General features: G+C 39.5%; 1 protein-coding gene across 4 annotated transcripts in view; it reads right to left on the bottom strand.

Annotated features, from left to right (window-relative positions):
* Nucleotides 1–5,313: 5,313 nt before the first annotated feature.
* Nucleotides 5,314–17,427, bottom strand: part of MTFR1 (mitochondrial fission regulator 1) — a gene marked incomplete at both ends in the record, with an annotated part of 51,098 nt that continues 38,984 nt past the window's right edge. For 2 of the 4 annotated variants that reach the window (XM_079722802.1, XM_079722805.1), the window contains 4 exons: nucleotides 5,314–5,382; nucleotides 6,198–6,366; nucleotides 12,559–12,811; nucleotides 14,616–14,851. In XM_079722802.1, the coding sequence (XP_079578928.1) occupies nucleotides 5,314–5,382; nucleotides 6,198–6,366; nucleotides 12,559–12,811; nucleotides 14,616–14,851 (727 nt within the window). The remainder of the gene's footprint in view (nucleotides 5,383–6,197; nucleotides 6,367–12,558; nucleotides 12,812–14,615; nucleotides 14,852–17,427) is intronic. The other 2 variants (XM_079722804.1, XM_079722803.1) reach the window with 2 other exon arrangements.

The following is a 17,427-nucleotide window of genomic DNA, read 5'->3' as shown; positions in this document are numbered from 1 at the left end:
GGTCTCTGTTCTCAAAATGTTTGGGTGACAAAATGATGTGTGGAAAGCATCTGTTATGTAATATGGGAGGTTTCTATATTGCACAAAATGAGTGTAAAGTGTTGGGGTATTGTTGAGAATGAATGATTTTGTTGGGTTAATGATGAAAATGACACCATTTCCAGTAATTATTGGATCTTACTAACATCCGTGACTGGTAAAATCATTTAGCTTTCAAGTTTGATTCTAAAATATAAGTCTTACATGTTCACTGTGATACTTTTAGTAAAATACTAGTAACTTTTATCAATCACAGTAACATTTTTTTACTTTTACAGCTACGCTAAGTCATCCTGAACCTATCCTGAAGTCTGGTAGAATGGTCAGGGAAAGAGAAACACCCCCATTTTTAATATTAGATTCTTTTTAGCTGTATTTTAAAACTGAAGCACAGTGACCTGTTGGTCTATTGCAGCTTTCCACTGGTCCCATCAATAGCCTTGTTAAGAAAGTTCATCTTATATTACATTTATATTTAAGCTATGCATTGTTTGAGATTTTTGAGCATAGTTTGAAGTGTTTCTTTACTGTTGAGCCGCATCCTATAACGAATCGGGAGGCTGCACAGTATCCCGAGGTGCTTTATCTTTTGAAAAAAGTATCATAAAGGAATGTGTTTAAAGTTCCTAGTTGAACATTTGCAGAAAACAGTTTCTGAATTTCCATCTAAGAATCCTCACAGATAGGGGTTAACTTTTCCATTGTAGGGAACAGGGTCTCACTCAGGTCACTGCAGGGTAACTGGAGCTTCATCTTGAGGATTCATGTTCACGGTAACGAGACAAACCCTACGAAGGCTGTAGAAGCGGAACCTGGGGTCTGAGCACTCTGAGATGTGGCTTCTTGCTGCGTCTGCTTCTTCCCACACTTCTGCTTCTCTTCTCTTCTCTACCTTGGGGTGTCTGCTTGGAAAGGCAGTAATGTTTTTAAAGTGTTGTCTTCATGGCTAGATAGACTGTGTTTAGGTCTTTAGTCATGTATTAGCGAGTCACCTCATCTTTTGAGTGGCTCCCTAACTTATAAAATGTCTGCCTCTTGAAGGTAAGATAATGTCCTGACACACGGTTCAGTCTCAGTGTCCTTGTCCACGTCCTCCTCATCTGTTTTGTATAAACTGCTCGTGGGTACACCTGTACCTCATGGCATGCTTATTTGAGCTCCAGGTACCAACTGTGTCCCTCTCTCAAGGTTTCCTGTTCAGATTCCCAAGGGAGGATCTGGACCAGCTTGTCAGGGCTGCGTCCTGAGCCACAGATGTCTCTGCATTAGCTGGCGCTCCCCTTGCAGAGGGCAGTCTGCTCCGGAGCTGTGTCAGAGCTCATCGTGCAGAGGACCACGTGCTCTCCACCGCCACTGACCACACCTGCGTCACACAACAATGTCCCCCCACACCTGCCTCTCGCCCGTTTTCATCCTCTGATAGCAAGCATGACTGGCCAGTGAAGAGGGACGGCTCCTCAGCCATGTGAACACAAAGCTGTTCACAACTCTGGTAAAACTCCTGTTGTGAAGAGTGTCTTTCTCCCCAAATTACGGCTTTTCCAGCTGGGAAGACAGCGGTTAGGAGGGACAGGGCTGCCCTGTAACAGCCATAGCGGTTTGGGATGGAATGGGAGGCACTGTTTGGCTCATCTTATTTAGCTTCCTGGTAATGTCTAAATTACGCTCATGTTATTTTCTCAGCTTATAGAAGGAGCTCTCTGACCTTTAGAAGAGGCTGGAGAATCTTCCAGGGGAGAGAAGTTTGAGAAGCTCCAGCTAGAGGAACATGAAGTTTTCCAGTCCCTACCAAGTGGACTAAGGACAACAGCTTTCAGGGAAACATCCAAGATTTCTGGATCCTTCCACGGGTATGTACTTTTATTATTTTATTTTATTGTCCTGTCTGTTCTCAAGTGATCACACTAGTACGAAGAACTAGCCTGCTTACAAGGTTTAAAAGGAAAAACTAATAAGAATTTTAAGAAGAAGGCTCAATGGGGTAGCTCAGAAGAATGCTGACTCTAGGATGAGAAGGGGCAAGAGGACTCGGGGATGGCTACAGGCTCACGGGAAAGATTGTGACAGTAACAGGCAGAACGGCGATACTGTTGTCAAACCAAGTGCCTCCTCCTGCCTGGCAATCCCAGAGCTGGTGCTGCTGGGCTAACGCCTGAAAGTCTGAACTTCTGTATCTGCCAGATCTAACCTACAGAGAGAACTTACGTTTTTGGAGAAGTTACCAGAGGATGGCTTGTTTCCAGTAGTTGTTACCTCGTGTTTTCTTCCTTCACCACTGAGGCACAGACTCATAGGAACTCTTAATACAGCAAGAGGACAGCGGACTTCCCTGGCGGTCCAGTGGTTAAGACTCTGTGCTTCCAATGCGAGGGTTGCGGTTTCGATCCCTGGTTGGGGAACTAAGATCCCACATGCCATGCAGTGTGGTCAGAAAATTTAAAAAAAGAAAACATGAGGACAGGATTCTTCTGCAGAAGGGCCTACGGCTGGGGAGACAACCAGGACTGAAGACTAAGACCTGCTGCTCCACCCAGGCCTGGGCACAGAGGACACCTTGTCCAGGTGAGAACACCGGAGAAATCGTCTACCGGGAACTACAGTGACCTTGCGTAAAATAATGTAATAACTTATTTAGCAGGCTGCCATTTACAGAACATGTTCAAAATCATTATTTAATCCTAATTTTTTGAACTGAGCATTATTCCCATTTTAAAAACAGGTGTGACTTGGCCAGGATCACATACATGGATCGTGTTTTAACTCCAAGTCCAGTGCTCTTTGACTCACACTCGTCATGTATACAGTTGACCCCTGAACAACACAGGTTTGAACTGCATGGGTCCACTTACGTGTGGACTTGTTTCAATAAATAATATAGTACCTGTATTTTCATTTTACAGATCTTTGAGTTACATATGGGGAGAAGTTTGTGTCTGACCAGAGATCACAGTACATCATGGAATCAAAGAAACTAAGGGCTGAGTCCTGATCCTATCCAAACTGTTTCAGCTTCCTACCCACCCTGGGGTGAGTCATTTACCAATTCATCTGTTGTTGAGGCAGAGATAGCAAGGCGTGGATTTTCGACTGAGGATGAGAGGGAGTCAGTGCCCCTAATACCCACGTTTTCTTTCTTTTTTTAAACTTTGCTATGGACCAATTTTAGTCTTTTAATTGCATCTGTTACAATATTGCTTCTGTTTTATGTTTTGCTTTTTGGCCAGGAGGGATATGTGGGATCTTAGCTCCCTGACCGGGGATGGAACCCACACCCCTTGCATTGGATGGTGAAGTCCCGCCCCCCGCCCCCGTTTTCAAGGGTCCACTCTAAGAGTGAGTGCCTAGACTAGTCAGAATCACAGGAGAGAAAACATTACACCAGTTATTCAACTTTTTGAGCCTCAGCTGTAAAATGTACAGCTGAACTATTTTTAAGATCTTTCACTTCAGGTATTGTGTTGGGTGGGAGAACCAGAAACTGAAGGAGATGGGTGTAGGGGAAGATGAGGAAAGAGCTTCCACCAGTCCTGGAGGTGGATTAGAGGCTTGAGAACCCTGAGGAAACTCATCCCAAGTGACTGCCTTTCTCTTTTTAATGATGAAGAAGTCCCTTTAAGAGAAAAATGAATGAGAGGTGATATATTTTAGGCAATATATCTCCCCTTGAAAAATGCAGAAAGCAAATAATTCTAAAGAAGCTGCATATATAAAAGAATCTTGCCTATTGTGGAAAAAAAAATGAAAGCATTTGTATAGGCATTATGGCCCAAGGAAAGTAAAAGTTTGTTTTATTTCACAACAGTAACTTCCTTGTAATTGGAGCACTGCCCAAAATTCAATAGTGATACAAATATAATACATACTTTGACCTCCTAAGAAATTTATATCAGGCGAATTTTCTGAATTCCTTTAAAGGCAGAATTTTTAAACCATAGAAAACAATCAGAAACAATATATCAACATGCGTAAAGCCACAGTTCAAAGTTCAGCTGAATAACCAAAACATGAAAATTACCTCTAACTAATATTTGCTATTATTGAGAACGTTGCACATATTTTCAATAACTTAAAAGGGTCTTCACATCTCCTAATCCCCCCAGGAAGTACAACTTTCTTTTCACTAGATTTAAATAATAGATCCAAATATCTACTCAAAGTAGGAGGTTCTGACATTAACTATGTGTTTAACAGAAATATAGAAAATCATGAAGATACATGCAGCATTTAAAAATGATCACTTGTAGCAATTCCTTAGAAGTTGCAGAGGAGAAAGGCAGTTGTCTACTTCCTAATAGCACCTACGGTTTATGCTACATAATGTAATTCAGCAAAACAGCATTCTGACCAATGATAAGCAACTTACAGAAAATTCTTTCGCCTATTCAGTGTTTCACTATAAAGCTATTTTGACCAATATTAAAATTTTTTAACTCCATTATGCTGACATTTCCAGAAGTATTAGCAGCAAGTTATCTTCATGCCATTTATTAAACTGAAAAAAATGATGGTACATTCTAGTTTTTACTTTAAAAGAGATTTAATTCAATCATTTGATTCCTCACTATTTGAAAACTACATTTTCTTCCTCAGCACTGGACAGCACTACAGTGAAAACAGTTTCCATGATCCTTGACTTCCCTCTTTAAAGGAAAGCATTATGGAATTTCAGCAGCGAACATTATCTGGTTCCTACTCAAACCCCATCTCCAATCCAAGAAAACGTGAGAGAGAATCTTAAGATAAAAAGTTCTGTTCCAGGTAAGAAGAAATTCCAATCTCAAAACCATTTTGCTCCAACAACTTGGTTATTCCACCTGCTCCATCATTGAATAGAAATGATCACTGAAAACAAATGACACTGTCAGCACCCTCGTTGCCCCCTTGCTAATTAAATCTTATGTCCTGTTTTATATCCAAATACATGCACATAAAACATTTGTACAGATAAATTAGTGTTAAGAATTAAAAACTCACATCTACAAAGGTCCTTTCTTTGTTCTGAAATCTCTATAATTGTTTTGCAGACTGGAAATCTAAACATCTTGGCTACACATTAAAAACATGTCAGAATATAAATACGTTATGGAAAACTTCAGAACGGACCTTCTCTTAAAAGCAAACAAACTTAGAGTGCTTTTGTTATAGCTTAATCCTCTGAGACTTAAAAGAAGACACTAAATTCAGGTATTTACCAAATAGTGTTCATTTCTATTAGCTGAACAGCCCTAATACACCAACAGCCGAACTAGTAGGATAGTCTTTCTCAGCTCACTATTAGGAAGTTGAAACATTTTCAATTAAAGCCTTCATTTTTCCTGTAGACTTCAACATGTGTGGCCCAAACTAGAAAAGAAACAAAAAAGACACTGGTTCATGTAACAGTAATGATATGCCCCCCTCCCAATCACGGATCAAAGGTATGTCCTTCATGAAAAACCAAACAGCTAGGTAACATTAAAACGTTTATGAATTGACAAGTTGTTATAAACATGACATATCAAAAGAGTGAAAGGCAAAGAGACAACAAAGTTACGCCTAGAAAACTATAATTACCTTAGCAAGAGCCTAGCTTAGTCCAATTTTACTTCTTTGAATAAAAGAAGGAAGATACAGAGTTTCCTTTTCAATGTCTGAAGACTTTCAAAGATGCTAGAATTTCTAAGAACACATATCCCCCATGACAGTACCCAGAATAAAGGTAATGTATAAATTAATATATTTGAGAGCTTCCATGAAATCTGCTCAGTCTCCACCTCTGGCATGCCCACAGCCTGCAAGACCCTGGTCAAATGTCTCTCCCTCTTCAGGAGACTTCCTCACAGGTGCCCTAAGAGAAAATGATCTTTCCTTTCTATATCACAGCATTTTTATTGTCCTCAGATATAAATTTTATTCTAATGAATTTCACTTCATTATACTTAAATAAAACAGCATGGAAAATTTAACATAGGAGACACTAAGCAACGAAACCAGGGGTTAACTTTTGCTTCCTTCTCTATGCTCTTCTATAATAGGTAATCTAGCTGTAGGTAAGGACTAAATCCTGTAGCATACATCCTTTTGAATCTTGCAGGCAAACACAGCTGAATGTCTTACAGCATGCAGCAGTGAAGTGAACTACCAGGCTGTACTAGGAGAGAACTCTGCCCAGTACTCACCAACACTCTTTCTGAGGTGGCCTCTGATTCAGACTTTGGAATTCCTTTCTCAACTTCACCTTGGCTATCACATCGATACCGATAAGCAAACTTCTTTTTCAGAGCCTCTGCTATGAGGGCAGCAGGGTCAGCAGCATCCACCGGTTTGGGCTTTGGATCTTGTGCTGACCTGAGAGAAATGAACATAAACCAAGGGGGCGGTGATGCCTCCGGGAAGCACACAGGGAGCCCAACAGCACTTCTCTGGCATCACATACACTTGACAGACACTGACACATACTGATGCAGCAAAGTGGAAACCCGAGATTTAAGGCTCAATGAAAGAGCACAGAAGTGCCCAATAACAGTCACTCAGGTCCTCTCGGGAGCAGAGATTATGTGCTCCTTCAGGGCAATTAGGGTTCCATTCTTCTCCAAAAGCCTGGTGACTGCCAGAGCAGGGACACAGCACAGCTTCACTGGATGAATGACTGCACAGTAACGAAAAGCCTTCAAATGCAATTGGGGGAGAAACTGGAAAGTTACCTGCAAGTCTTTATTCTGCTAATCTCTTAGGCTCCTGTACACAGTTAACTATCTTTTTTAAACTAAAAACTTAGAGCTACTCGTGTAGTCATGTTATAAAACAAAGTTCTCAAGAAACCTAGCATCTGGGAGATTGATTGGTTCAAGATGGCAGAGTAGAAGGACATGCTCTCCCTCCTGCAAGAGCACCAGAATCACAACTAACTGGTGAACAGTCATCGACAGGAAGACACTGGAACGCACCAGAAAAGATACCCCACATCCAAAGACAAAGGAGAAGCCACAATGAGACAGTAGGAGGGGCACGATCACAATAAAATCAAATCCCATAACTGCTGGGTGGGTGACTCACAGACTGGAGAACACTTATACCACAGAAGTCCACCCACTGGAGTGAAGCTTCTGAGCCCCACGTCAGGCTTCCCAACCTGTGGGTCCAGCAACAGGAGGAGGAATTCCTAGAGAATCAGACTTGAAGGCTTGCGGGATTTGACTGAAGGACTTCAACAGGACTGGGGGAAACAGAGACTCCACTCTTGGAGGGCACACACAAGGTAGTGTGCACATCAGGACCCAGGGGAAGGAGCAGTGACCCCAGGGGAGACTGAACCAGACCTACCTGCTAGTGTTGGAGGGTCTCCTGCAGAGGTGGGGGGTGGCTGTGTCTCGCCATGAGGACAAGGACATTGGAAGCAGAAGTTCTGAAAAGTACTCCTTGATGTGAGCCCTCCCAGAGTCCACCATTAGCCCAAAGAGCCCGGGTACACTCCAGTATTGGGTCACCTCAGGCCAAACAACAGGGAGGGAACCCAGCCCCACCCATCAGCAAACAAGTGGATTAAACTTTTACTGAGCTCTGCCCACCACCAGTCCCTCCCATCCGGAAACTTGCACAAGCCTCTTAGATAGCCTCATCCACCAGAGGGCAGACAGCAGAAGCAAGAAGAGCTACAATCCTGCAGCCTATGGAACAAAAACCACATTCACAGAAAGATAGACAAGATGAAAAGGCAGAGGGATATGTACCAGATGAGGGAACAAGATAAAACCCCAGAAAAACAACTAAATGAAGTGGAGATAGGCAACCTTCCAGAAAAAGATTTCAGAATAATGATAGTGAAGATGATCCAGGACCTCGGGAAAAGAATGGAGGCAAAGACTGAGAAGACACAAGAAATGTTTAACAAAGACCTAGAAGAATTAAAGAACAAACAGAGATGGACAATACAATAACTGAAATGAAAACTACACTAGAAGGAATCAATAGCAGAATAACTGAGGCAGAAGAATGGATAAGTGACCTGGAAGACAGAATGGTGGAATTCACTGCTGTGGAACAGAATAAAGAAAAAAGAATGAAAAGAAATGAAGACAGCCTAAGAGACCTCTGGGACAACATTAAACGCAACAACATTCGCATTATACGGGTCCCAGAAGGAGAAGGGAGAGAGAAATGACCCAAGAAAATATTTAAAGAGATTATAGTCGAAAACTTCCCTAACGTGGGAAAGGAAATAGCCACCCAAGTCCAGGAAACACAGAGTCCTATACAGGAGAAACACACCAAGACACATAGTAATCAAATGGGCAAAAATTAAAGACAAAGAAAAATGATTGAAAGCAGCAAGGGAAAAATGACAAATAACATACAAGGGAACTGCCATAAGGTTAACAGCTGATTTCTCAGCAAAAACTCTACAAGCCAGAAGGGAGTGGAATGATATATTTAAAGTGATGGAAGAATCTACAACCAAGCTTACTCTACCCAGCAAGGATCTCATTCAGATTCGAGGGAGAAATCAAAAGCTTTACAGGCAAGCAAAAGCTAAGAGAATTCAGCACCACCAAACCAGCTCTATAACAAACGCTAAAGAAACTTCTACAAGTGGAACACAGGAGAAGAAAAGGACCTACAAAAACAAACCCAAAACAATTAAGAAAATGGTAATAGGAACATACATATCGATAATTACTTTAAATGTGAATTGATTAAATGCTCCAACCAAAAGACACAGGCTCCCTGAATGGATACAAAAACAAGACCCATATAAATGCTGTCTACAGGAGACCCACTTCAGACCTATGGAGATACAGACAGAAAGTTAGGGGATGGAAAAAGATATTCCATGCAAATGGAAATCAAAAGAAAGCTGGAGTAGCAAAACTCATATCAGATAAAATAGACTTTTAAAATAAAGACTGTTATAGTAACACAATAATAGTAGGGACCTTAACACCTCACTTACACCAATGGACAGATCATCTAAACAGAAAATTAATAAGGAAACACAAGCTTTAAATGACACAATAGATCAGATTTAATTGATATTTATAGGACATTCCATCCAAAAACAGCAGATTACACTTTCCTCTCAAGTGCGCACAGAATATTCTCCAGGAGAGATCACATCTTGGGTCACAAGTCAAGCCTCCGTAAATTTAAGAAAACTGAAATCATATCAAGCATCTTTTCTGACCACAACGCTCTGAGATTAGAAATCAATTACAGGGGAAAAAAAGGTAAAAAACACAAACACATGGAGGGTAAACAATATGCTACTAAATAACCAAGAGATCACTGAAGAAATCAAGAGGAAATCAAAAAATACTAGAGACAAATGACAACAAAAACATGATCCAAAACCTATGGGGATGCAGCAAAAGCAGTTCTAAGAGGGAAGTTTATAGCTATACAAGCCTACCTCAAGAAACAAGAAAAATCTCAAACAATCTAACCTTACACCTAAAGGAACTAGAGAAAGAAGAACACACAAAACCCAAAGTTAGCAGAAGGAAAGAGATCATAAAGATCAAGAGCAGAAATAAATGAAATAGAAACAAAGAAAACAATAGCAAAGATCAATAAAACTAAAAGCTGGTTCTTTGAGAAGATAAAATTGATAAACCATTAGGCAGACTCATTAAGAAAAAGAGGGAGAGGACTCAAATCAAAATTAGAAATGAAAAAGAAGTTACAACAGACACTGTAGAAACACAGAGCATCCTAAGAGACTACTACAAGCAACTCTATGCCAATAATATGGACAACCTGGAAGAAATGGACAAATTCTTAGAAAGGTATAACCTTCCAAAACTGAACCAGAAAGAAATAGAAAATAGGAACAGACCAATCACAAGTAATGTAATTGAAACTGTGATTAAAAGTCTTCCAACAAACAAAAGTCCAGGACCAGATGGCTTCACAGGTGAATTCTATCAAAGATTGAGAGAAGAGGTAACACCCATCCTTCTCAAACTCTTCCATAAAACTGCAGAGGAAGGAATCCCAAACTCACTCTATGAGGCCACCATCAATCACCCTGATACCAAAACCAGACAAAAAAAGAAAATTACAGACCAATAACACTGATGAACATAGATGCAAAAATCCTCAACAAAATACTAGCAAACAGAATCCAACAATACATTAGAAGGATCACACACCATGATCAAGTGGGATTTATCCCAGGGATGCAAGGATTCTTCAATATACGCAAATCAATTTGATTCACCATATTAACAAATTGGAGAATAAAAACCATATGGTCATCTCAATGGATGCTGAAAAAGCTTCTGACAAAATTCAACATCCATTTATGATAAAAACTCCCCAGAAAGTGGGCATAGAGAGAACCTACCTCAACATAATAAAGGCCATATACGACAAACCCACAGCAAACATCGTTCTCATTTGTGAAAAACTGAAAGCATTTGCTGTAAGATCAGGAACAAGGCAAGGATGTTCACTCTCACCACTATTATTCAACATCATTTTGGGCGTCCTAGCCACAGCAATCAGAGAAGAAAAAGAAAAGGAATACAAATTGGAAAAGAAAAAGTAAAACTGTCAGTGTTTGCAGATGACATGATACTATACATAGAGAATCCTAAAGATGCTACCAGAAAACTAGAGCTAATCAATGAATTTGGTAAAGTTGCAGGATGCAAAATTAGTGCACAGAAATCTCTTGCATTCTTATACACTAATGATGAAAAACCTGAAAGAGGAATTAAGGAAAAACACTCCCATTTACCATTGCAACGAAAAGAATAAAATACCTAGGAATAAACATACCCAGGGAGACAAAAGACCTGTATGCAGAAAACTATAAGACACTGTTGAAAGAAATTAAAGATGATGTCAACAGATGGAGAGATATACCATGTTCTTGGACTGGAAGAATCAACATTGTGAAAATGACTATACTCCCCAAAGCAATCTACAGATTCAATGCAATTCCTATCAAATTACCAATGGCATGTTTTTACAGAACTAGAACAAAAAAAACCTTAAAATTTGTATGGAGACACAGAAGACCCCGAATAGCCATAGTGGTCTTGAGGGAAAAAAACGGAGCTGGAGGAATCAGACTCCCTGACTTCAGACTATACTACAAAGCTACAGTAATCAAGACAATATGGTACTGGCACAAAAACAGAAATACAGATCAATGGAACAAGATACAAAGCCCAGAGATAACCCCCTGCACCTATGGTCAACTAATCTATGACAAAGAAGGCAAGGATATACAATGGAGGAAAAAGAGTCTCTTCAATAAGTGGTGCTGGGAAAACTGGACAGCTACATGTAAAGAATGAAATTAGAACACTCCCTAACACCATACGCAAAAATAAACTCAAAATGGATTAGAGGCCTAAATGTAAGACTGGACGCTATAAAACGCTTAGAGGAAAACATAGGAAGAACACTCTTTGACATAAATCACAGCAAGATCTTCTTTGATGCGCCTTCTAGAGTAATGGAAGTAAAAACAAAAAACAAATGGGACCTTAGGAAACTACAAACAAGACAAAAAGTAAACCCTAAGAATGGGAGAAAATATTTGCAAACGAATCAATGGACAAAGGATTAATCTCCAAAATATATAAACAGCTCATGCAGCTCAATATTAAAAAAACAAACAACCCAATCCAAAAATGGGTGGAAGACCTAAATAGACATTTCTCCAAAGAAGACATGTAGGTGGCCAAGAAGCATGTGAAAAGCTGCTTAACATCACTAATTATTAGAGAAATGCAAATCAAAACTACACTGAGGTATCACCTCACACCTGTTAGAATGGGCATCATCAGAAAAATCTACGAACAGCAAATGCTGGAGAGGGTTTGGAGAAAATGGAACCCTCTTGCACTGTTGGTGGGAATGTAAATTGATACAGCCACTATGGAGAACAGTATGGAGGTTCCTTAAAAAACTAAAAATACAACTACCGTATGACCCAGCAATCCCACTACTGGGCATATACCCTGAGCAAACCATAATTCAAAAAGACACATGCACCCCAACGTTCATTGCCGCACTATTTACAAAAGCCAGGATATGGAAGCAACCTAAATGCCCACTGACAGACGAATGGATAAAGAAGATGTGGTACATATACAGAATGGAATATTACTCAGCCATAAAAAGGAACGAAATTGAGTCATTTGTAGAGATGTGGATGAATCTAGAGACTTTCATACAGGGTGAAGTAAGTCAGAAAGAGATAAACAAATATCATACATTAACGCATATATGTGGAACCTAGAAAAATGGTACAGATGAACCGGTTTGCAGGGCAGAAATAGAGACACAGATGCAGAGAACAAATGTATGGACACCAAGGGGGGAAAGTGGCAGGGAGGGGTGGTGGTGGTGTGATGAATTGGGAGATTGGGACTGACATATATTCACTGATGTGTATAAAATGGATAATAAGAACCTGCTGTATAAAAAAAAATAAAATTCAAATATTCAAAAAAAAAAGAAACCTAATACTTGGTTTTAGGCATAAAAAATCAAGGGAAGTGAGAAAGAAGGCAAATGTCTCCTCACCTTTTTACTGACCGAAGTTTCACGCTGTTCATGTCTTTAAGGATCTCCAGCATATTTGGCATATCAGATTTCTTTGGATTGCTCTTGACTGAAGTCTTTCCAGCACAGGCGTTTTTCTCTCTTCGATCTCTAATCAGATCAATAGCAGATGCGCTTTGGCGGAGCCCTGACAGAGGGAGGGGAGGTGGCGGAGGGGGAGGTGGCGGGACAGAGGGTGGCGCTGTGGCGACGGATGCCGTAGATTCTAAGTCACCTACAGAAACAAGGGAAAGTCAGTTTGATCCTGCTGGTAATAGGCAAATAAACTATTTTAAAAGCAACATTATGTTAAGGACTTTATATCTGAAAACAGTATCCTTAAAAAGAATCGAAGTTACGTAAGTAGAAAGGAAGTTTCAGTTACTTGGTTGGAATCTAAATGCCTGCATCTCAGTCACTGTATCATTTAATCCCAAACCCTCCAGATGGAAACATTCCATTTAACTTAACAGGGCGCTTTTGTGATCTCCAGTGTTCAAGTCTGACTGCTGCCAAGTGTGTAGCTACTTTTAGATGAAACAAGAGCATCTGTACTGCACACATAACTATCTTCAGTATATACAGTTTGACAGTTTAGTACTAGAGTGAGTATTTGAAAAAACCATTTGATACATTTGTGATTCTTTTTAAGTATATTTACATAGAAGATTTAATTGAGCATTAACTAGAATGTGCATTGACCAAAGTGTGTTTAAAGTTTTAGATTTATTGTTGAACAAATTTCTGGGAAGAAAAAAAAAAGTTATAGTTAATTTCCAAAATAAGACGTAACCAAGAGTTAAAGTGGTTCTAAAATAAGAACCTAAAAATCCATCTTTCTGCATAACTGGAGATTAGAGAGTTGTTTTGGGGGTGAACTATATTAATTAGGGGGAACTCGATGCACACGAGTTTTACTCAAGGGATTTGGATTGTAAATAGAAGTCTAACATAAATCCCCTAATTATCTCACAATTTACAGTAGTTTTCTAGTCTGCCAGAAGAGGGAGGTAAAAGCAAAAGAGAAATGTAATTCATAGGTTAAAGAGAAAAGGGCAGGACTTTTTCGGTTTTTCGTAAGTTACGTGCAAATTTCACCTAAGTAACACCAGGTGCGGGGAGGGCACTCACCCTCTGCCCATCTTGGCCTGACCCAGGTTGGATGAGGTTTCCATGTGGGGTTACATTAAACTCTAGGACCGCAAGCAAAGTGGCTCAGAGGCAGAATAACTGTCCTATCCTTTAACCTTTAGAGCTGGCTTATGCTGAGTCTCGCCAGGACTCAGGGAACAACACTCAGAAAAACAACCACTACCTACCAGCAGGTTAATGGGCTAGGATTTCAAGGCTATAGTTTCTTCTCCAAAGTGACAGTGCCACACAAATAAAGGCAACAGTAGTAGTCCAGGAGTCAAAGGACCTGAATTCAGTTTCCATTCCGTATTGAATAGCTACTATGTGCTGAAGGTATCGTATATAATCTCCACGGTTACTCCCTACCATAGGTAACTACTATCCCCATTTTAAAGCAGGAAAGGGAGGTAGAAAGGCCAAGTACTTGCCTCAGGACATGTAGGTCAGTAAACAGCACTCAACCCTGTCAGGGTTGTCTTTTGCGATTACCTCCTGTCTGATGTGAATGGTGCCATTATCACAGACAACTAAGTTTACCACAGCATTCACATAAGTAGCAATTCAAGTGTATCAATGTATGTATATGTTGTGTTTTCAAAATACACTCATCATCCTCTCTGACAGCATTAAGATTGTTCAAAACAAAAACTACTTAACCTTGACTGGCTCCTGTACTGGATAATGCAGAGGACTGACCCCTGATTTTCCAACAAGCCCAATGGCTGTTACTTTTTTTTTTAACTTTTATTGTAATATAGTTGATTTACAATGTTATGTTAGTTTCAGGTATACAGCCAAGTGATTCAGTTACACTTCTATATATACTTTTTTTTTTTTCTTTTCAAATTAGTGGCATTCTCCTAATTTCCAGTTTGCTAGTTAAAACAAATGTAGGACTTCCAGACCTGCACTGAGGTTCTGCTGTTCTTGGAGGGTCACAATTTTGGCAATCTGAGCTCTGAGGGCAGCAAGCTCACTTTCGAGGGCACAGATCTTCTGCAGTGCTTCCTCGTTGGCCAGTGTCATGGTCCGCAGTGGAGGCTCTTCCAGAGACAGGTTTGGTAAGGAAAACTGCCTGGCTGGGGGCTTCTCAAAGAAAGGAAGATCATCCTGAAGGGGTTGCCTTGACCGGATCTCTGTCCTGCAAGGAAGACAGAAGGTTGGCTATCACAGGCTTTGTTAGGGAATATAAAAAATCATCATTTCAAAGTTAATCAGAACACAGCAGAACATAACATCTGAGAACTTTTCAGGCTGACCTTACATAAAACCCCTGCTGTAAGTTTCAAAACAACAAAGCACTTATCAACCTGATGTAGATACACACCACGCCAGGTTTCATTCTTCTTAATCTTTATCTCTACATTATATGCACAAGCCAACACTATCCGGAGGAATCACAGATTCCAACAATGTTTTTGCTAATTCATGTTTTGTTTTGGTGGTTTGAACTAAGGTGATGCAACTTTTAATGCTGTTAAAAATGGTAAACTGGGACTTCCCTGGTGGTGCAGTGGATAAGACTCCATGCTCCCAATGCAGGGGGCCCAGGTTCGATCCCTGGTCAGGGAACTAGATCCCACATGCATGCTGCAACTAGAGTTCGCATGCCACAACTAAGGAGCCCAGAGCCACAACTAAGACCCGGTGCAACCAAATAAATAAATATTAAAAAAGGGTAAACTAATTATTGGTTATATTTGACAAATCATATAAGTAATCCATTAGCCCTTCTCCAGGGTCTTGGTTTCTGCATTTCGATGTCCGTGTTTTCCACTTGTGATAGAATACACCAAACTGCAAGACACACTGTAACAATATGGGCCAAATTACAGCATAAGAAACTGAAAAGGGGCGGGGGGAAGTAATGATAATTGAACCCATGCAGTAATTATACAGATGGTCTCATTTTCACTTGAGCGTAAAGAAAGATTTTCTAATATGCAGTGCTTCGTAGGTTGAGAATAAAATTCAGATTTCAACTGTCAATTTATATATTTATCCATTTCCTCCTATTTTCTACAATTAGGTTTTTCCAGCCTCTAAGCCCTTTTCTCTTTTTTCTTCATCCAGCTTTATTGTGGAATAATTGACAAATATTGTGTGTGTGTGTGTATATATATATCTATATCTATATATATACACACACACACATATATACACATATATATATATAGTACAGCATGGTGATTTGTTAATGTGTACACATTTTGAAATAATCACCACAATCAAGTTAATTAACATATGCCAGTTTCCCTCACAGTCTCATGGTCATGTGACCGAGCTGTGTCTAACAAGATGGTGAGCCACCTTGGAAGGCTGTTTAGAGGGCAATGACTCAACTCTACAAGAAAGAAAGTCCTTTCATCTCTAGCCCTACCCACTTTTCCTGCTTCTGAGAGCCTTGAGAGTCGCTGAAGGCCAGAAGCTAACCTTGACAGGAAAGCCAAAGCTAAGGATGGCAAAGAGCCTGGCTGGTGGTCCCTGAGGACACAATGGAGCCACTGTCAGCTTCGTACTATCCACTCTGGATGTTTTTGACTTGAGAAAAATAAACTTCCATCACCATTATTCTGGGCTTCTGTTTGATGTAGTCCAACTTAGATTGACTGTTACAACATTCACCAACATTATACCGTATTTCAGTTTTCCTTTAACTGAATACTCTGCTATTTTATTTTTGCTTGAGAGCTATGATAATTCATTCTACCTAGTGTCTGAATGAATGAATTCCTGTACCTTTAGCTTCTGGTATTTTGCACTGAATTCAATTGTTTTTCTTCATATCTCATTTTGATTATGCCCTGTTAATTAAACTGTCATACACAGAGGATGCTTGCAAATTGTTTTTACCTGTAGTATTAATTATTAAACAAAAATACCTGGAGAGTAAATGTCCTCGTTATTACCTAACCCTATTACCTAGCTAGCAACCAACTTTAATAATACTAACCTCATTCACTTTATTTAATTTGGAATATCTGTGGGGTGGGAAAATATATTGGGCTTGCAAAGCTTTAATTACCATTTCCTTTCTTACCCCCACACTGGGAAGAAACAGGTGATGAAATGTCTAAAAAAAGTACATGACGATTAAACAAAGGTCAAAACTTTTATAAGAAACAATACCAGTGCTCTGATTAAATACATTAATATGTTCTTTGAAAGATTATATGTTATATTAAGTTCAGATGCATGTGCTCTAATCAACCTGCAATAAAGAAAGTAATTTTAATAAGATTAAATTTTTTTTAAATCACTGTGGCTTTTTGTTAATATAACAGACTGAATTTTGATTTCTACTTACCTTTCATAGGGTAGGTCAAATAATTTCGTTAAACGTCTCTATACAATAAACACATTAAATTACAAGAAGATAGAAATTAGTCTACTGAATGAAGTTTTTTGGGGGGGATATTTACATAGAGTAATTTTACTTAATCAGTATAATGTCAAATATTTAATATGCTTCCTCAACTATATTCTTGACAACTGTCTAATCAAACATTAAAACACTACTTTTAAAATAGTGTTTTAAAATACTATTTTAAAAATACTACTTTTTGAAAGAACTAAGGAAACCACTGGTAGATAGAATACTGGCAGAGACCGAATTCTAGTCCTGAGAAAAGATCTGGGTAAAATATAGAAATCTCAAATAAGTGTACAATTAAAGTATCACACTTGTTCAAAACAACAGTGGAGAAAGGAGGAAGA

Source organism: Hyperoodon ampullatus (genome assembly GCF_949752795.1).
Source record: "Hyperoodon ampullatus genome assembly, chromosome: 17".
In the NCBI taxonomy this organism is placed as follows: domain Eukaryota; kingdom Metazoa; phylum Chordata; class Mammalia; order Artiodactyla; family Ziphiidae; genus Hyperoodon; species Hyperoodon ampullatus.
Note: the sequence above shows the minus strand (reverse complement) of the source record. Positions and strands in the feature narration are given on the sequence as shown.